The sequence below is a fragment of the Myotis nattereri genome (genome assembly GCF_964212035.1).
Source record: "Myotis nattereri genome assembly, chromosome: 21".
Taxonomy (NCBI): Eukaryota; Metazoa; Chordata; class Mammalia; order Chiroptera; family Vespertilionidae; genus Myotis; species Myotis nattereri.
This window is the reverse complement of record NC_138097.1, coordinates 1,887,072-1,907,047: the sequence shown is the minus strand read 5'-3', so window position 1 is coordinate 1,907,047 and position 19,976 is coordinate 1,887,072. Positions and strand designations below refer to the sequence as shown.

General features: G+C 54.0%; 2 protein-coding genes across 2 annotated transcripts in view; one reads left to right on the top strand and one right to left on the bottom strand.

Moving 5' to 3' along the window:
• Positions 1 to 13,869, bottom strand: SAXO2 (stabilizer of axonemal microtubules 2; the record flags this gene model as incomplete). The annotated part of the gene is made up of 4 exons (XM_081114880.1): positions 13,777 to 13,869; positions 10,700 to 10,879; positions 4,681 to 4,883; positions 1 to 956 (listed from the first exon to the last, which is right to left on the bottom strand). Exons 1-4 carry the CDS (start codon positions 13,812 to 13,814, stop codon positions 1 to 3), a joined length of 1,377 nt encoding a protein of 458 aa, XP_080971006.1. The 5' UTR covers positions 13,815 to 13,869.
• Positions 13,870 to 14,041: 172 nt separating this feature from the next.
• The window catches only part of EFL1 (elongation factor like GTPase 1), a 64,735-nt gene continuing 58,800 nt past the window's right edge, over positions 14,042 to 19,976 (top strand). Inside the window, exons 1-4 of the mRNA XM_081114673.1 lie at positions 14,042 to 14,328; positions 14,630 to 14,798; positions 15,662 to 15,729; positions 19,342 to 19,426. Of these exons, the coding sequence (XP_080970799.1) occupies positions 14,708 to 14,798; positions 15,662 to 15,729; positions 19,342 to 19,426 (244 nt within the window). The 5' untranslated portion in view covers positions 14,042 to 14,328; positions 14,630 to 14,707. The remainder of the gene's footprint in view (positions 14,329 to 14,629; positions 14,799 to 15,661; positions 15,730 to 19,341; positions 19,427 to 19,976) is intronic.

Sequence of the window (19,976 nt, the reverse complement as noted above, 5' to 3'; positions counted from 1 at the left end):
CTAGGAGGCCTGCCCGGAGGAGGCGGCGGGCGCGATCTTGCGGAAGAACTTGTGTCCTCGGGAGTTGGTCGTGTCGAAGATGTACCCCGGCGGGGAGGGGTAGCTGGCCGGGCAGACCTCCTGCTCCTTGGGGGCGAACTCGGTGGAGTACCAGGTCACGCCGTCGAAGGGACTGGAGCTCCGCACCGCGGCCTGGGCAGGCTTGCAGCTGGCCGTGGGCGCCAGCTGGTGGGGCACGTAGTGGGACTGGAAGGTGCTCACCCCGTCGAACGTCCCCGAGGGGCCGGGCATCTGCTGCTGCGGCCTCACGGGTTCCCGGGGGCGGCAGGCCTCCCACTCCGGGAAGTCCTCCTGGGTTGTGCTTCTCCCCTGGAAGGGAAACTTCTTTCTCCGCTGGGACGCGGGCCGGATGGGGACCGCGCGGGGGGCCTGGGGGGGCACCTGGTAGTCCCGGCGGCTGGTGGTGAGCAGCTGCATGGCTCCTGCCGGCGGGACGTACGCTGGCACCGGCTTGACGTGGGGGGGTGGCATCTCCCAGGGTTGGAAGCTGTCCCGGAACTCGGTGCGCCCCTCAAACGGCGCGTGGGGGGGCCCCCTGGCGCGGGGGGGCCTGCAGGCTTTTGCAGCTGAGCCCAGGAGCCCCCGGAAGGCGCAGCGGTGGGTGGTGAGACCCTGGAAGGGCTGGGAGCTGGGCTTGTAGGGGCGTTTCGGCCGCGTAGGCTTGGGTTCGAGCTCATAAGGCACGAAGTCCAGGCGGTGGCTGGTGTCGCCATGGAAAGGGGCCGTGGAAAGGGGGGCCGCGGCCCCCGGTTTGAAGCTCTGCCGGGGCTGGGCGGCCCGGGGCACGTAGTCGTCCTGGAAGGTGGTGGGGTTCCCGAATCTCACCGTCGGGGGGTGGTACGCGTGTTCCGGTTTGTAGAGGTGGCTTTTCTCAGGGGCCCAAGCTCTGTAATCATCTTGGAAGGGAAAAGAGAGCACTTTTAGTATTTTTTTTCAATATATATGTGATTGATCACAGAGATGAAGGGAGACGGAGAGAGAGAGAAACAGCCTATATAATAGAAACATGTAAATTTGACCGTCCCTCTGCTACGCTCACCAGCCAATCAGGAGTGAGTATTCAAATTAACCTGCCAAAGATGGCAGGTTAATTTGCATACACTGGCACCAGGCAGAGAGCAGAGCGGGAGAGCTGGTGGAGAGTGGAGTGGCGTGGGGAACTTGGCTCCCCAAGCCGCCAGACGGAGAGCAGAGAGGGACAGCTGGCAGCTTGGAGGACTCGGTAAAGTGGGAGGCCATGGGACGGAAACAGAGCAGGAAGGGAAAAAACCCAGAGCACAGGGAGCACCAGGAATTCTGGGAATCGTCGTTCTGATGGCAGACGGATCTCCTAGACCAGTGATGGTGAACCTATGACATGCGTGTCAGAGGTGACAGGTGAACTCATTTTTCTGGTTGATTTTTCTTTGTTAAATGGCATTTAAATATATAACATAAATATCAAAAATATAAGTCTTTGTTTGACTATGGTCCCAAATATCAAAAAATGTCTCCATGTGACACGGCACCAGAGTTAAGTTAGGGTTTTTCAAAACGCTGACACGCCGAGCTCGAAAGGTTCGCCATCACTGTCCTAGACACTAGAGCAAAGTGAGCCTGGAGCAAGTTCCTCTTGTGGTGGGGGATGGAGGGAAAGCAAAGGGGAGAGACCTCAGTAAAATCAGAGTGTCGAGGAAATATTAAAGGGAAGATATCCTAAAACTTCCAGGAAATCTCCACCAATGGAGCAAAGAAAAAAAATGCCTCTATTATTCTGTGAGCAACAAACCAAACTGGGTTGGGGATCTCAGACAGTTCGCTCATATGATTGCACAGACAGACAGAAACTCCCAGATTGGAGAGGGTGCAGGTCGGGCTGAGGGACCCCCAGTGCACGAATGTCGTGCACCGGGCCTCTAGTCAATGATAATAAAGAGCTAATATGCAAATGGTCATCACGCCCTCCACACTCCCAGGGAAACTGCTCAGACACTGGACACCGGGGAGAGAAGAATGGGGACCAGCCAGGCTGCGGCCCGGGAGAGGGACAAGCCGCCCGCCCACGGTCCCCTGCAGCTGCGGATGGCCTGGGCGAGGTCGGCCCAGGTCCTGGGTGCCTGCAGCCGGCCAGAGGGAGGGAAGCCCGGGTCCCGGGTCCCTGCGACCGGCCAGAGGAGGGAATCCTGGGTCCCGGGTGCGGGGTGAGGCAGAGGCGGTTAGGGGCGATCAGGCCAGCAGGGGAGCAATCAGGGGCTATCAGGCCAGCAGGGGAGCAGTTAGGGGCGATCAGGCCAGCAGGGGAGCAGTTAGGGGTGACAGGCCATCAGGGGAGCAGTTAGGGGTGACAGGCCAGTAGGGGAGCAATTAGGGGCGATCAGGCAGGCAGGCAGAGGGGTTGGGGCAGCTGTGGGCAAACTACGGTCCGCGGGCCGGATCCGGCCCGTTTGAAATGAATAAAACTAAAAAAAAAAAAAAAAAAAAAAAAGACCGTACCCTTTTATGTAATGATGTTTACTTTGAATTTATATTAGTTCACACAAACACTCCATCCATGCTTTTGTTCCGGCCCTCTGGTCCAGTTTAAGAACCCAGTGTGGCCCTCGAGTCAAAAAGTTTGCCCACCCCTGGGTTAGGAGCAATCAGGCAGGCAGTTTAGTGGTTAGGAGCCAGTGGTCCCGGATTGTGAGAGGCAGTCGGACATCCCCCAAGGGGGCCCCGATTGGAGAGCGTTCAGGCCGGGCTGAGGGACGCCCCCCCCCCTGCACCCTCCCATCCCCTCCCCCTTCCTCATGCACGACTTTCGTGCACCGGGCCTCGAGTCAATGATGAGAGAGAATCTTTGATAAGCTGCCCCCTGCACGCCCCACACTGGGGATCGAGCCCGCAACCCGGACACATACCCTGACCAGGAATCCATCTGTGGCTCATACAGAGGCCGACACTCAATGGAGCCACACCGGTCGGGCCAGACCTGTTCTTCCTCTCCATCTCCACCTTGCTCCCCCGCCCACCCCCCTTGGATACGGGTAACTTTCCACTTCTAGATTCCTCCGGTAACACCCCCCGGGAGAGGAGCAGCAGCGGAGCCTGACTGTTGGTGGTTTCTGAAAGCCTGAAACCACTGTGTTCTGGGGGAAGACAGTGCAGGACACGCATGTCCACCTCCCGGCCCCCGGGCCACATGCCTCGGTGATTTGCCCGTGTTAGCCTTTGCGTTTGACATGCCTGGTGTAGCAGATACGGCTGTGTTCCCAGGGGCCGGCTGGGATCTGTGCTATAACTCCCAAGATGCTAAAGTGAACCGTACAATCTGGAGTCACACCAAAGCAAGGGCCCTGCTCGCCCGCCCTGCGTGGCTCAGTGGTTGAGCGTCAACCTATGAACCAGGAAGTCACGGTTCGAATCCCATTCAGGGCACAGGCCCGGGTTGCAGGCTCGATCCCCAGTAGGGGGTGTGCAGGAGGCAGCTGAGCAATGATTCTCTCTCATCATGGATGTTTCTATCTCTCTCTCCCTCTCCCTTTCTTTTTGCAATCAATAATATATATATATATATATATATATATATATTTTTTTTTTTTTTTAAAAAAGAGAGAGAGGCAGGCCCTGACCGGTTTGCTCAGTGGATAGAGCGTTAGCTTGTGGACTGAAAGGTCCCAGGTTCAATTCCAGTCAAGGACATGTACCTTGGTTGCGGGCACATCCCCAGTGGGGGTTTTGCAGGAGGCAGCTGATCGATGTTTCTCTCTCATCGATGTTTCTAACTCTCTATCCCTCTCCCTTCCTCTCTGTAAAAAATCAATAACATGTATTTTACAAAAGAAAAAAAAAAGACCCAAGCCTGTAAAAATTTAGAGAGAGAGAGAGAGAGAGACTGGAGGCTGAGAAATACTGTTGAAGTGACTTCACCCCCAAATGTGTCTTTCTAAATGCCAGAAATTAATTGATAAAGGAGGGGCGTTATACACGGCAGAGTGGTAGAGTCCAGACAAGGCCACGGTCATGTGTATTTGAAAGGCCGAGACTCAAATGCTTGTGAGGACACCTCCTTTGAAGAGAAAAAGTCCTCACCCGTTAGACATTTCATCCAAGATGCCCAAGTCTGGGGCCAACCACTGCTCTCACATCCAGATACTGGTATTTGGTGAGAGCGGATGCCTGGGCTGTAGGCTAGCTGAGGCCTCGGGGACAACTCGGCAAAAAAAGATGGGTCGGTCAAACGTATTCTTTTAAAAAAATCTATAATAATAGAAGGGTAATATGCTAATTAGACCGGACGTTTCCAGATGTCATTCCGGACGTCCTTCCTGACGAAGCTGGGGCCGGAGTTGAAGCCGGTGCTGGCAGCTGGGGGAAGGAAGGCCTACGCTTGCACGAATTTTCATGCATCGGGCCTCTAGTATATACATATATTTATTGATGTCAGAGAGGAAGGGAGAGGGAGAGAGAGAGAAACATCCATGATGAGAGAGAATCATGGATCGGCTGCTTCCTGCATGTCTCCTACTGGGGATGGAGCCCGCAACCCGGGCCTGTGCCCTGACCGGGAATCGAACCTGTGACCTCCTGGTTCCTAGGTCGACGCTCAGCCACTGAGCCACGCCGGCCGGGCTGGCACTGTCCTTTTAGAAATGGGGTTACCTTTGTAGGTGGGGACAGTGTCCAGCTTCCCTTTCTTCACGTGTCGTCTCTCCAGGGGCCGGACTCTCGCCACGGGGTGCGCCGGATACGCGTTAAAGTCCTGTCTGTAGGTGGTGTCGAGATCAATGTCCCCCTGTTTGGGTCTGTATTCTTCTGGTAGGTGGCGAGGCGGGGGGACTACTTCGTAGGGGCGGTAATCCGATCTGAAATACAGAGATTGGACACATAGCCTCATAGATTCTTTTATTTCTAACTAGAGGCCCGGTGCACAAATTCGTGCACGGGCGGGGTCCCTGGGCCTGGTAGGCAATCCGGGCTGCTGGGGGGAGGGACTACGGGAGGTTGGCTGTCAGAGCCCACTGACCACCAGGGGGCAGCTCCTGCATTGAGCGTCTGCCCCCTGGTGGTCAGTGTGTATCACAGCTACCGGCTGGTCGTCTGGTTATCTGGTCATAATGGCCACTTAGGCTTTTATTTATACACTGAGTGTCCAGATTATGATGACCACCCCATCAGTACAATGAAGTGAATTAGTTATGCAAATAATAATTAATCATAAAACCTTAAGAGTATTTGCTTAGGAAGTTTTCAATATTCAGTATTTTTGGAAGTGTCAATGAAGTTCTGATGGGGTGGTCATAATAATCTAGACACTCAGTGTATATAGACTTGAGGCCCAGTGCATGAAATTCATGCACGGGGGTAGGGGGAGCCCCTCAGCCCGGCCTGCACCTTCTCCAATCCGGGACCCCTTGGGGGACACCCTTCTCACAATCCGGGACCACTGGCTCTTAACTGCTCACCTGCCTGCCTGCCTGATCGCCCCTAACTGCTCTCCTCTGCCAGCCTGATCACCCCTAACTGCCCTCCCCTGCCAGCCTGATCACCCCTAACTGCCCTCCCCTGCCGGCCTGATCACCCCTAACTGCCCTCCCCTGCCAGCCTGATCACCCCTAACTGCCCTCCCCTGCCGGCCTGATCACCCCTAACTGCCCTCCCCTGCCTGCCTGATCGCCCCTAACTGCCCTCCCCTGCCTGCCTGATTGCCCCTAACTGCCCTCCCCTGCCGGCCTGATCACCCCTAACTGCCCTCCCCTGCCTGCCTGATCGCCCCTAACTGCCCTCCCCTGCCGGCCTGATCACCCCTAACTGCCCTCCCCTGCCTGCCTGATCGCCCCTAACTGCCCTCCCCTGCCGGCCTGATCACCCCTAACTGCCCTCCCCTGCCGGCCTGATCACCCCTAACTGCCCTCCCCTACCAGCCTGATTGCCCCTAACCACCTCTGCCTGGGCCCCCGCCACCATGGCTTTGTCCAGAAGTAAGGCAAGACGCCCATAAAATGTCCAGTGGACCCGGCCTAATTAGCATATTACCCTTTTATTAGTAGAGATTGTTTCCATGCAGTATTGGAGTTTTCAAAGGAAAGTGTCAGAAGATATTAAAATAGTGACAGCTAATAAGCTACTTGAAAGAAGTAACTGGCCCGGCCAGCGTGGCTCAGTGGTTGAGCATCGACCTATGAACCAGGAGGTCAGGGTTTGATTCCAGGTCAGGGCACACGCCCGGGTTGCGGGCTCCATCCCCAGCATGGGGCGTTGCAGGAGGCAGCTGAGCGATGATTCTCTCTCATCATTGATGTTTCTCTCTCTCTCCCTCTCCCTTCCTCTCTGAAATCAATAAAAATATATTTTAAAAATACTTTAAAAAAAGAAATAACTGAACTCCTTTATGCTCTGCCCAGTGACTAAATACCTGGAGAAATAAGTATGGCAAGCATCCCAGTTTCCAAGGCATCATCAGAATGGGTCTTTAGGTAACTGCATCTTATGTAAGTAAAATCTTCCCACCGTTGAGTGTTTTTCCCTAACCTGTAAGGCAATCTCCGGTGAAAATTTTAATGGATCTGAAATAAATTTTAAATGTGCCCTCAGGGTCCACGTTGTCAAAATCCTTACCCATCCTACATCCTATTTAACGACTCTACTTAAAGTCTGGGCACATGCTCTCCTCCTGCTCAGCTTTAAATAATAAACTCGCACCTTTCTACATAAAACACATTCAGCCCCAGTCGATTTGGCTCAGTGGGTAGAGCGTTGGCCTGAGGATTGAAAGGTCCTGGGTTCGATTCCCGGTCAGGGCACATGCCTGGGTTGCAGGCTCGATCCCCAGTGTGGGGCGTTGCAGGAGGCAGCCGATCCATGATTCTCTCTCATCATGGATGTTTCTCTCTCTCCCTCTCCCTTCCTCTCTGAAATCAGTAATAAAAAAAATATACTTTAAAAAAAATCCAGTTACCTGCTTCACATCCTTCCTGTTTTAGCTCATTTTTCACGTCTCCCCGAAAAAGTCCAACCTCTCTTACTCTGGCTCTCCAGTTACCTTCATTGTTTTTATCATTGTTGCACTTTTTAAAAAATAAATATATTTTTATTGATTTCAGAGAGGAAGGGAGAGGGAGAGATAGAAACATCCATGGTGAGAGAGAATCATGGACCGGCTGCCTCCTGCACACCCCCTATTGGGGATGGAGCCCGCAACCCCGGCATGTGCCCTTGACCAGAATCGAACCCGGGTCCCTCCAGTCTGCAGGCCAACGCTCTATCTACTGAGCCAAACCAGCCAGGGCCAAAGCAACTTTTTAGAAAGAAGCAGTAAGGAGTGAGTGTACTTTTACTCATCGGACATGTCTCCAGAACATTTGACGTGTCCAGAATCATGTCAGCCTTTTGGGGCGGACTTCTACCAACTCTGACGTCACCTCAGTTGTGCGGTCGGAATGAGCTCTATGGAAAACGAAATGAGAACTGGTAACACCACCCGGCTGGCGTGGCTCCGTGGTTGAGCGTTGACCTATGAACCAGGAGGTCATGATTTGATTCCTGGTCAAGGGCACAGGCCCGGGTTGCGGGCTCGATCCCCAGTGCAGGGTGTGTAGGAGGCAGCCGATCCATGATTCTCTCTCATCATTGATGTTTCTCTCTTTCCCTTTCTGTCTGGAATCAATAAAGATCCTATATCATAAAACCCTAATATGCAAATTGACTGAACAGCAGAACGACCAGTCGCTATGATGCGCACTGACCACCAGGGGGCAGACGTTCAACGCAGGAGATGCCCCATGGTGGTCTGTGCACTTCTGCGGGGGGAGCACTGCTGAGCCAGAAGCGGGGCTTGCTGCTCCTTAGCACTGCTGTGAAGGCAGGAGCCTCCATTTGCCAGGAGCCAGGCTCACAACTGGTGAGCACAGTGGCGGTGGCGGGAGCCTCTCCTATCTGCTGCTGGTGAACGGTAAGGAGCAAGGGGTCCTGGATTGTGAGATCCCCTGACTGTGAGAGGGATGTCTGACTGCCGGCTTAGGCCTGGTCCCTGGGCCTATGCCAGCAGTCAGACATCCCCCGAGGAGTCCTGGACTGTGAGAGGGCACAGGCTGGGCTGAGGGACACGTACACAAACTTCGTGTACCGGGCCTCTAGTCTGTGTGTGTGTTTGTATACACACACACACACACACACACACACACACTAGAGGTGCACAAACTCGTGCACAGGTGGGGTCTGGCCAGCCTGCCCCGATTGGCCCCAATTGGGCCTGGGGGAGGGGCCATGGGAGGTTGGTGGGCTGGCCCCACCCCTAATCAGAGTGGGGGGGCCAGTCAGGGACAGGGCTGGCCAGGGGGAGGGGCCATGGGCAGTTGGCCGGCCGGCCCCGCCCCCTGGTTGAACTCCTGGTTGAGGGGACAATTTGCATATTAGCCTTTTATTATATAGGATATATGGAACGGATAACACTTAAAATGAATATTGTTGTAGAGCAAGCATGTCAAGCTCAAAGCTAACACTGGCCAAACAAACCAGGCTTGCGGCAAGCAGGCCACGAGTTTGACATGCTTATGGTAGAGTGTGTGTTTTTAAACCCCAAATTATTGAAATCTGACGGATGAGTTCCTTGAAAGCAGGAGCCTCTCGTGGAGGCTTTTGTACTTCATGCCCAAGACCGTGCCTTGAATATAGCGGGCACATGAACAGAACCAAGAACATGAAGCCAATGCATGGACAGATACACAAGGAGATCAAGAAGGCTCAGTCCGAATGAAAGGTGCAGGCTCAGGAGGACTTTTTTTTTTAATCACTCGCTGAATAAACATTGAGGACCTACTATGCGCTCGTAGGCATTGCGCTTGGTTTGTGGAAACAGAAGGCTGAGGTAAGCAAGGACAGACACACTTCCTGCTTTCACGGAACCAGGAGACCAACCCAACGATACATGATAGGCAGACGCCAGAAGAGCTGGCCTGGGGTGCTGGCCTGGGGGTGTCCACCTACTGGCCGCTGGGGTGTCCAAGGCATTGAGATGGATGCCTGAGTGCAGGGGCATTATCTAGGGTCAGAGGGCAGGGAGTTCCCAGGCAGGTAAACCCGTATCTTGGGAGGCTCTGTGGCAAGTTACCCCTGGGGCTTGCGAGAAATGAAACATGTCCTGTCCTATAGAATAAAAGCCTAATATGCTAAGTGTCAGGTCGTCTGGTCATCTGTTCAACCAATCAAAGCGTAATAGGCTGATGATATGCTAAGGCTGCTCAACCGCTCACTATGACGTGCACTGACCACCTGGGGGCAGACGCTCCAACCGGTAGGTGAGCTAGCTGCTGGGGTCTGGCTGATCAAGACTGAGCGAGATGGGCCGGACACGCCTTGGAGCCCTCCTGCGGTCCCTCCCCAGTTGGCCAACCTCCCGCGTCCCTCCCTGGCCCCGATCGTGCAGCAGTGGGGTTCCTGGGCCTGGCCTGCACCCTCTCGCAATCCGGACCCCTCAGGGGATGTCAGAGAACCGGTTTCAGCCTGATCCCGCAGGCCAGGCCGAGGACCCCCCATTGGTGCACGAATTCATGCACTGGGCCTCTAGTGGGATATAAGCATAAGGTCACAAAGGGCATTGTAGGGGAAAAAAGTTAGAGAAGCAAGTAGGGGCCAAGCCATGAAGGGGTTTTGGTAAAGATTTGGGTGTGTATGAAATCCAATAAATTCAATTCAAAAAATTGCAACCTGAAAGATAAAGCATTTGGTTTTTCTAGAAAAAGAAAGAAATATGATAGGAAAGTATAAGAGTATTTTAAGCAGGGAGGCCAAAGGATTCGACTTGCATTTTAAAAGAAGATCATCTTGCCCTGGCCGGTGTGGTTCAGTGGATAGAGCGTCGGCCTGGGGACTGAAGGGTCCCGGGTTCGATCCCGTTCAAGGGCACCTACCTCGGTGGCAGGCTCCTCCCCAGCCCGGGCCCTGGTGGGGCTCATGCAGGAGGCAACCCATGGGTGTGTTTCTCTCACATTGACATTTCTGCCTTTCCCTCTCTCTTCCACTCTCTCTAAAAATCAATGGGCCCTAACTGGTTTGGCTCAGTGGGTAGAGCGTCGGCCTGTGGATTGAAGGGTCCCAGGTTTGATTCTGGTCAAGGGCATGTACCTGGGTTGTGGACACAACCCCACTTGGGGGTGTGCAGGATGCAGCTAATGGATGTTTCTCTCTCATCGATGTTTCTAACTATCCCTCTCCCTTCCTCTATGTAAAAAAAATAAAATAAAATAAATAAAAATCAATGGAAAAATATCCTTAGGTGAGGATTAAAAAATAAAAAACAAATACTAATAATAAATAAAAATGATCACCCTGGCAGGCCAAAGTATAGAAAACAGTTCAGAGGAGCCACAGATATAACCGTCAGGAAACTACTACATTCTTCTAGGTCATGGTGACAGCAGAAAACAGATAAGTACAAGGGATGTGAGCAGGTCAAATCATCTCAGTAGAACTTCTATGTCCCAGCTCGTTGCCTGTCATTCAAACTCAGTTCTCGTCTTTCTGTTTTTTTTTCTCACAGGACGATCCCACTAGCTTCTTGTTTCTTGGATGGGTTCCAACTGACAGGCACCGAGGAGTTCCACTGAAAGGGTTCAACAACTTTATTCAGACCCAGAAGAGTTGGGAGGAAAAGAGGGGAAGCAAAGAGCCGCTCAATATTTACTTAAATGTCGTTATTCCTTCCATTTTACCACCGTGTGCCAGGGCTTCTTGCTTGGGTTTGAGACTCTGGGCTGGAGGGACGTTGCCATACGTGGGATATTTTTCCAAATATTCCGTGGTTGGGCAAAACGCGCCAGAATTTTCATAAATCCCTGTGCTTCCATGTGGACAACGATGTCGCCTGTGTAGACATAAACCAAACCGAAAGATTATTTTCATCTACAATCACATTTTGTGTGATAATTACATGATAGTCACATTTTGTGTGATAATTACATGATAGTCGGAGACCTTCAATAAAATCTAAGAGCATCTTTACTCCACAATTTACAATAGCTGAGACCTGGAAACAGCCCAAGTGCCCGTCAGCAGACGAGTGGATAAAAAGCTGTGGTACATCTACACCATGGAATACTACGCAGCTGTGAAAAAGGAGGAACTCTTACTCTTTGAGACGGCATGGAGGGACCCGGAGAGTATCATGCTAAGTGGAATAAGTCAGTCAGAGAAAGACACGTATCCCATGATCTCACTCATATAGGAGCCTAATTAACAAAATAAATTGATGGACAGAGTGGATCCAGAGCAATGGAAGCAGGGACCAGAGTGCGGAATCTCGGAGGGAAGGGGGTGGAGGGAGGTAATCAACCAAAGACCTTGTGTGTATACATAACTCCCGGCAAACAGTGGGGTCCTGAGGGCCTGGGATGGGGGTGGGGGATGGGGGCAGGCTGGAGGGGGTCGATGGGGGGAAAAAGGGGACATATGTAATATTTTCAACAATAAAGATTTTTTTTAAAAAGCGGCTTTACTCAAAACAAAACAAAAAACCTTCCACTGCCCTGGCTCAGTCGATTGAGATCCATCCTTCAGTACACCCAAAGGTCTCTAGTTCGGTTCCAGTCAGAGCGCATACCCAGGTTTCAGATTCATGCCCCACATGTTAATGTACCTTTTAATGTACATCCACTTATCTATCTATATAAAACCCTAATATGCAAATTGACCCAACGGTGGAATGACAGTTCACTATGACACACACTGACCACCAGGGGGCAGACACTCAACGCAGGAGCTGCCCCCAGCCAGCAGGCCCCAACTGGTGGCTGTGGGGGCAGGGCCAGTGAGCAGTGGCACCAGGCCAACCAATGCAGGTGCCGTGGGTCCCCCGATGGCCCCGCAGATCGGCCCTGATCACTGGCCAGGCCTAGAGACCCTATCTGTGCATGAATTTCGTGCACCGGGCCTCTAGTTAATTATGAACAACTAGAGGCCTGGTGCATGAAATTCATGAAACAGGGGGCGAAGTCCCTCAGCCCGACCTGCACCCTCTCCAATCCAGGACCCCTTGGGGGGATGTTCGCTGGCTCCTAACTGCTTGCCTGTCTGTCTGCCTGCCTGCCTGATGGCCCCCTAACTGCTCCCCTGCTGGCCTAGTTGCCCACTAACTGGTCCCCCGCTAGCCTGGTAGCCCCCTAAATGCCCTCCTGCCAGCCTGGCCCCCCTTCACTGCCCCCCTGCCAGCCTGATCCCCCCCAACTGCTCCCCTGCTGGTCTGGTCACCCCCTCACTGTCACGAAGGTAGTCGGGCATCCAGAAGATGTCTGGTTGACCTGGTCTAATTAGCATATTACCCTTTTATTAGTATAGATCAGCTGTGGGCAAACTAAAGCCCATGGGCCGGATCCGGCCCGTTTGAAATGAATAAAACTAAAAAAAAAAAAAGACCGTACCCTTTTATGTAATGATGTTTACTTTGAATTTATATTAGTTCACACAAACACTCCATCCATGCTTTTGTTCCGGCCCTCCGGTCCAGTTTAAGAACCCATTGTGGCCCTCGTGTCAAAAAGTTTGCCCACCCCTGGTCTAGATGAAACTGGGGGAGGGGACTGCTGTCCATCAACATGCAGGTGATTTCCCTTTGGAGGAGATTACAACAGGGGCCTATTGGTAACATTTACTTAACCAGCATTCTCTAATCCCTGGGTCAACAGGGAAGCCCAGAGGGCTGTTGACAGGAGCGAAGGTTGCTAGGCAGGACTCACAGACCAGTCCTGGGTCTCAAGGTGGCCACCACTACCTTTCCGGTGACTCGGACCCAGGAGTGCTGCTTGGGCGGGAAGGGGAATAAGGAGCTAAAAGAAGCCCCAAACAGGTTGAAAACTCAAGAATTGCACACCTTTCACGAGGGGGGGCGGGGGGGAGGCGAGCTGGGAGGGTGTGGCTCAGTGGTTGAGCCTCTACCTATGAAGCAGGAGGTCACCCTTCGATTCCCGGTCAGGGTACAATCCAGGTTACAGACTTGATTCCCCAATGTGGGGTGTGCAGGAGGCATCTGATCCATGAGTCTCTCTCATCATTGATGTTTCTCTCTCTCCATCTCCCTTCCTCTCTGAAATCAATAAAAATCCTATATAATAAAAGCCTAATATGTCAATGACCAAACAGCAAAACAACTGGTTGCTATGACACACACTGACCACCAGGGGGCAGATGCTCAACACAGGAGCTTCCCCCTGGTGGTCAGTAGGCTCTCACAAGGGGGAGCGCTGCTCAGCCAGAAGCCTGGCTCAGGCCTCTCCTGCCTCCCCTGCAGGCAGGCAGTAAGGTGCAAGGGGTCCCAGACTGCAAGAGCGATGGGGGCATCGGGCCTAAGCCCGCAGGCGACATCCCCCGAGAGCTCTAGGACTGAGAGAGGGCGCAGGCCAGGCTGAGGGACAACCCCCCCCCCGCCCCAGTGCACGAATTTCATGCACTGGACCTCTAGTATATTAAGAAAAAAAAAGAATTGCACACCATTCTGTTCTATTCCTTATCCTCGATCTTTCTTTCCCTCCCCTTTAAATAAAAAAATCTGCGGACATCCAGGCTCCCAGGCGGATCCGATCCCTCCACTTTACCAGCCTTAATCCTGCCACACCTTCACGTCTATGACCTGCCCGGTCGGATGGCCGGTCAGTGAGCGCCCGGGACAGGGCGCCTACACAGCAGAAACGTCTAAACCGCGTGTAAACCCCGGTCACCGGCGGCGTGGCCCGCGGTCCCCGCCCTCCCGCCGCCCGCGCCGCCGCTCACCCGCACGTGCAGATCTGACACAGGCACCAGCTCCGCATGCTCCTCGCCAGCCGGGTCCACTGCGCGGCGCCTCCGAGCAGCCGCTGCCCTAGTTCCGACGCGCCTGCCGTCGCCCGGGCAACGCGGGCGCCCGGGAGACGGACGCGGTGACGTCAGCACGCGCGGGTCTGACGTCGCGCGTCTCCAGCCCCGCCCGCGCGCAGGCGCACTGCCCCCGCGGAGCTCCGGACGCCTCGGACGCGCGTGTGCGACCCGGCGAGGGTTCAGAACAGGTGGGTGCGCCCCCCGGCCCCGCCGCTGGGATCGGGGTCCCCGTCGGCCGTCTCCGGGCGGGTGGGGGGCCCGGACGACGGGAGGGGATGGGCCGCTTCCCCGCGCGGACCCGGTTCCCACGCGCTGAGGAGAAGGGGGCGTCGACTTCGCGGAAGAAGGGGATGCGGGACCCCAGATCCGCGCGGGGTTCGGGGGGGGTGGCCCGTGACCCCAAACTTTCCCTCGGGCGCCGTGCGCCGTCCGGGGCCGCGGACGTTTTCCTCGGGAAGCGCGTTCGGGGTGAGTGCGGGGCGGGGAGACGTCGGCGGGGGGAGAAGGGGGTCTCCCTGGGGTCCCCTCCGTGCACCCCGCGCCCAGCGCCGCGGGGAACCTCCCAGCCGCCCCGCGCGGGGTTTTGTGGGGGGAGCCGAGCCCGCGCCCGGTCGGGGCAGGTGTGCGCGTCAGGGCGGCGGCCGGACTTGGGCCCCGCGGAGGGTGGGGGTGTCGCTTCCCCCGGGACCTTGCCCCGGGTTCCGGGGTGCGGCGCCCGCGAGCTGTCCCGTCGGCAACTTGCCAGCGTTTTTACTTTTTCATTAAAAAGTGATTTGAACGCCCCGCCCCGGAGCCCAGGTGCCCAGGTGCCCCCGGTCCCGCGTCCCGGCCCCGGAAGCCGGCGGCCATGGGGCCCCACAGTTTGGAGAAGATGGTGCAGCTGCAGAGGAACCCCGCGAACGTCAGGAACATCTGCGTGTTGGCGCACGTGGACCACGGTGAGGAGCCGGGGACCCTTCCTGTCCTGTCCCGGGGCCGGGGGTGCGGGGGCGGGGCTCCGGGTGTCAGCGGCGTGAGGGGCGGGACTTCCTGCCTTTGATGTCCGGGACTCGCATGCGCGGTGAAACATTGCAAATACAGGCAGATGCCCAGTGATTTGCAATCTGGCGTGTTGCCTTGTTTTTTGTCTATCTATCTATGTATCTATCTATCATCTATCTAATCTATCTATCTATCTCTCTAATTTATCTCTAATCTATCTACCTGTCATCTATCTATTTATTTATTTAAATTTCAGAGAGGAAGGGAGAGGGACAGAAAGAGAAACATCCATGGTGAAAGAGGATCATGGACCAGCTGCCTCCTGCAGGCCCCCCTACGGGGATGGAGCCCGCAGCCTGGGCCTGGGCCTGTGCCCTGACGGGAATCGAACCCTGACCTCCTGGTTCATAGGTCGATGCTAAACCAGGGAGCCACGCTGCCCAAAACTGTTGCCTTGTTTTCTAAATGAGAATTTGAGTTTTTAAAACTCAGGAGTTAGCCCGAGCCGGTGTGGCTCAGTGGATAGAGCGTCGGCCTGTGGACTGTAAGGTCCCGGGTTTGATTCTGGTCAAGGGCACGGACCTCGGTGGCAGGCTCCTCCCCAGCCCGGGCCCTGGTCGGGGCACATGCAGGAGGCAACCCATCGATGTGTTTTTCTCACTAGGATGTTTCTCTCTGTCTTTCTCTCTCTTCTACTCTCCCTAAAAATCAATGGAAAAATATCCTGGGGTGAGGATTAAAAAAAAATTATTATTATTATTAAAAATAAAAGATAAATAAAAACATAAATAGATTAAAATTAATACTGTTATTTTAACAGGCAAAACTACCCTGGCCGACTGCCTCATATCCAGCAATGGAATCATCTCCAGCCGCCTGGCAGGCAAGGTATGTAGTTGCAGTGGATGAACACTTGTTGCGTCTCAGCAAGTAGCAGCCACCTATGGTGTGATGAACGTCTGCTGTGTGCTTAGCGATCCTGTAAGCGCCATGCGTCAGGCGATATCCTGGCACAGTTGTGGCCGTTTTCCCAGGCGGGTGAGGTGGTTTGAGGGGAAAGCAAAGAAAGCCTCCACCAGGGGAAAATAACACGGGAAAAGGCTCCTTGGCGAGGTCTGCGTGATGGGAGTGGAAGGTTGGCATCTACACCAGGAGAGAACACGAACTGGCAGAGGGTGTATCAGATGATCGCAGACCTTCAAGGCTCAGTGACGTGCCACAGGTCGGCTTCTGCAGCCTGTGGGCCGTGATGGACATCATGTTTTAGGAAAGGAATTCAAGAGATCTTCGTTTCTGGCTGCACTGTGAAAGGACGGGGAATAACTTACTTGCAATACAAAATAGCGATGTTGCCCTGGCCAGTTTGGTTCGGTGGATAGTGCGTCGGCCTGCGGAATCAAGGGTCCCAGGTTAAATTCCGGTCGGGGGCATGTACCTTGGTTGCGGGCACATCCCCAGTGGGGGGTGTGCAGGAGGCGGCTGATAGATTTTTCTCTCTCATCAATGTTTCTGACTCTCTATCCCTCTCCCTTCCTCTCTGTAAAAAATCAATAAAATGTATTAAAAAAAAACCCAACAAAACAAAAATAACCAAAATAGCGATGTTCCTCGCCTTAATGAGTTTAGAATATAACCAGCAGGATGCGTCAGGTGACTGGGAACAGAGAGAAGGGGAGATGGAGAAGCAAAATAGAATCAAAAAAGTACACACAGAAGACTGAAAGAAGAAATGCACACGTCTATATATGTAAAAGCCTAAGCCACCTTTGCAACCGGTGGACCAGTAGCTATGACGACGCACTGACAACCAGGGGGCAGACGCTCAGCACAGGAGCTGCCCCCTGGTGGTCAGTGCGCTCCCACAGCCAACCTCCCGCGGTTCCTTCCTCGGCCCGCAGGCCCCGATAAGCCCCAATCGCTGTCCAGGCTGAGGGACCTCACCTGTGCACGAATTTGTGCACCAGGCCTCTAGTAATAAAAGCATAATATGCTAATTAGACCTGATGTCCTTCCGGATGACCTTCCAGACAAAGCCGGACCGCGAGGGAAGCCCGGGTCCTCGCCGCCTGCCAGCGGCCGGAGGGAAGCTGGTGCTGGTAGCCAGGGGACGGAAGGCCTACTCTTGCACGGATTTCGTGCATTGGGCCTCTAGTATAGAATACCACGAGAACGAGACTTTTTGGAGGAAGGCCTGTCTTTCTTTTTTTAAATATATTTTTAGAGACGAAGGGAGAGGGAAAGGGCGATGGAAACATCAATGATGAGAGAGAATCTCAGATTGGCTGCCTCTTACACACCCTCTACTGGGGGTACAGTCTGCAGCCCAGGTGAGTGCCCTTGACCGGAATTGAACCTGGGACCCATCAGTCTGCAGGCCGACAATGCTCTGCCCACTGAGCCACACCGGCCAGGGCTGGAGGAAGGCCTTTCTGAGAAGTTGGAGAGGTGAAGAGGAGCCAGGAGTGGGACCTAGGGAGAGGCAGACAGGAAACCAGGAGATGGGAGACCCCTGGGAGAATTTCACGCATGTGCAGAGCGCACACATGTGCAGAGCACACACATGCACCAAGAGTAACTCACTCAGGTGTGTCTCATGCCCTGACCGAGAAGATTGAGGGCTGACAAGGTTGGTGTGTTTGGCCAGAGGTCATTGGTAGCTTTTAAGCGTTTGTTTTGCTAGAAGCTATGGGACATGAAGCTTTTCTGGAAATTAAAGAGTGAATACGGGATGAATCCACGTGGCAACCCATGACAACAAGTTACTCTCAAGGCTTCTGAACGAAAGAAATGAGGAAATCTAACGGGTGTAGAAGTACCCTCACCAGTCTGGCTCAGTGGACAGAGCATCAGCCCAGGTTCTGAAGGGTCCCGGGTTCGATTCTGGTCAAAGGCACATATCTCGCTTGCAGGCTCGGTCCCCAGCCCTGGTCCGGGTGCATGTGGGAGGCAACCCATCGATGTGTCTCTCTCACATCGATGTTTCTCTCTCTCTTTCTCCCCTCTCCTCCACTCTCTCTAAAAATCAATGGGGAAAACATACTCCGGTGAGGATTAACAACAACAAAAAGGATGAAGTTTTCAGAAGTGTGACAGTGGAGAGAAGTAGGGCTGGGCAGGGAATAGACCGTCCTGCAGCGGGCGGAGGGGGTAGCGAGGTGCTCAGGGCTGGGCTGGAGAGAGGGGTTCTCCGGTCCATTGAAGCCCCCGTCAGTACGAAGCTCTGTAGCGCCCCGGGAACGAGATGCAGGCCCGTGTGTGGGCGTTTACGCTTTATGAAAGCCACCAGCTAAATAAATGGCCGTGTTAGGAACATCTCCTACCTTCTCATTCTCCTTCTGTTGTTTTTGGTTAATCCTCACACCCGAGGATATTTTTCCATTGATTTTTAGAGAGAGTGGAAGGGAGGGGGAGAGACATAGGAAGAGAAACATCCATGTGAGAGAGAATCATTGGTTGGTTGCCTCTCGCTTGCGCCTCCAACGGGGCCAGGGATTGAGCCTGCAATGAGGTACAAGCCCTTGACGGGAATCGAACTGGGACCCTTCAGTCCACAGGCCAGTGCTCTATCCACTGAGCAACACGGGCTAGGGCTACCCTATCATTCTTTTTTTATTATTATTATTAATTTCAGAGAGGAAGGAAGAGGGGGAGGGAGATAGAAACATCAATGATGAGAATCATGGATCAGCTGCCTCCTGCACGCCCCCCACTGGGGATCGCGCCCACAACCCAGGCATGTGCCCTTGGTCGGATTCGAACCTGGGACCCTTCAGTCCACAGGCCGACACTCTATCCACTGAGCCACACCGGCTAGGGCCTTATTATTCTTTAAAATCTAATTTAGGGAAAGGAGTGAAGGCGTCCCTGGCTTCCAGAGACTCCTGTTGGAATGTCTGTTCAGACTTTGTCAATGAGCCTGTGAAGGGAAAGAGTGGCCGTGCTCTTGGTGAATGGAAGAACGTTCCCCCAGGCTGCCTTCTGTGAACGGCTCAGGACCACCCGTCGTTCACTCACGGCTGGAATCTGAATGAGCAGCCCCCCCGGAGGCTGTGTGGTCTGCCTGCATTTGCAAACTAGTTCATGTCTTTCAGTCTGACTGTGTTCTCTTCCCCATGACAAACTAACGTTCTCCATCCCTCCCCCTTAAAATGTCCAAGGGCCTTTATTTTAAAAGGTAAGCACGTAAGCCCGGCCGCCGTGGCTCAGGGGCTGAGCGTCGGCCTAGGAACCAGGAGGTCAGGGTTCGATTTCCCGGTCGGGGCACAGGCCCGGGTTGCGGGCTCCATCCCCAGTCGGGGGCGTGCAGGAGGCAGCCGGTCCATGATTCTCTCTCATCATGGATGTTTCAGTCTCTCTCTCTCCCCCTCCCTTCCTCTCTGACATCAATAAAAATGTATTTTTTTTTAAAGTAAGCAAATAACGCAAAAGTCCAAATCATTCCACTTGAATGTGACGTTCCAGTTCCGTGGGCAGTAAGGGTGCCTCTGTTTGTTCCCACAGTTACGGTACATGGACAGCCGGGAGGACGAGCAGATCCGGGGCATCACCATGAAATCCAGCGCCATCTCCCTGCATTATGCACAAGGTGAGTCCGTCTCTGTTTTAAAGAAAAAGAGTTCTGGACCTTCCGTTCTCTTCCCGGGTTCATCGCATGCCTCGGTTTCTTTGTGTTGTACTCCACATGACGTCGAAATGACGGAACTTTTTTTTAATAAATAAATGGGAGATGGTGATGTAACCATGAAACAATGTGCGTCGAGTCCGACGTAACCTGAGGACTGCCTGCAGTGTCACTGTTGTCAGAAGCCATGGTGTGCAGGCCTGGCAGGACCTTGGCTCACTGGTTCTCCGACTCCAGGGCCGACTCCAGGGCTTGTAAACCGGCTCCCCGGGCACCTGTCTCGGGCCTCCTCATCCCCGGAAGGCAGATCTGACTCTCCCGTCCTCAGAGCTCCCAGGAATTGCTTCCCATGCTCCCCTTCACCTCAGCTTCGTCTTCCAAGAACGTGGCACAACGGGTTCTTCCGGGTCTTTGTGTAATAACAGGCCACAGACAAAGAAGCATCGCTGATGGGCAGCTTGTAAGACGCCACGTGATGAGTAGCAACCCTACGCTTGTCAGAGGGGCTGCTGGG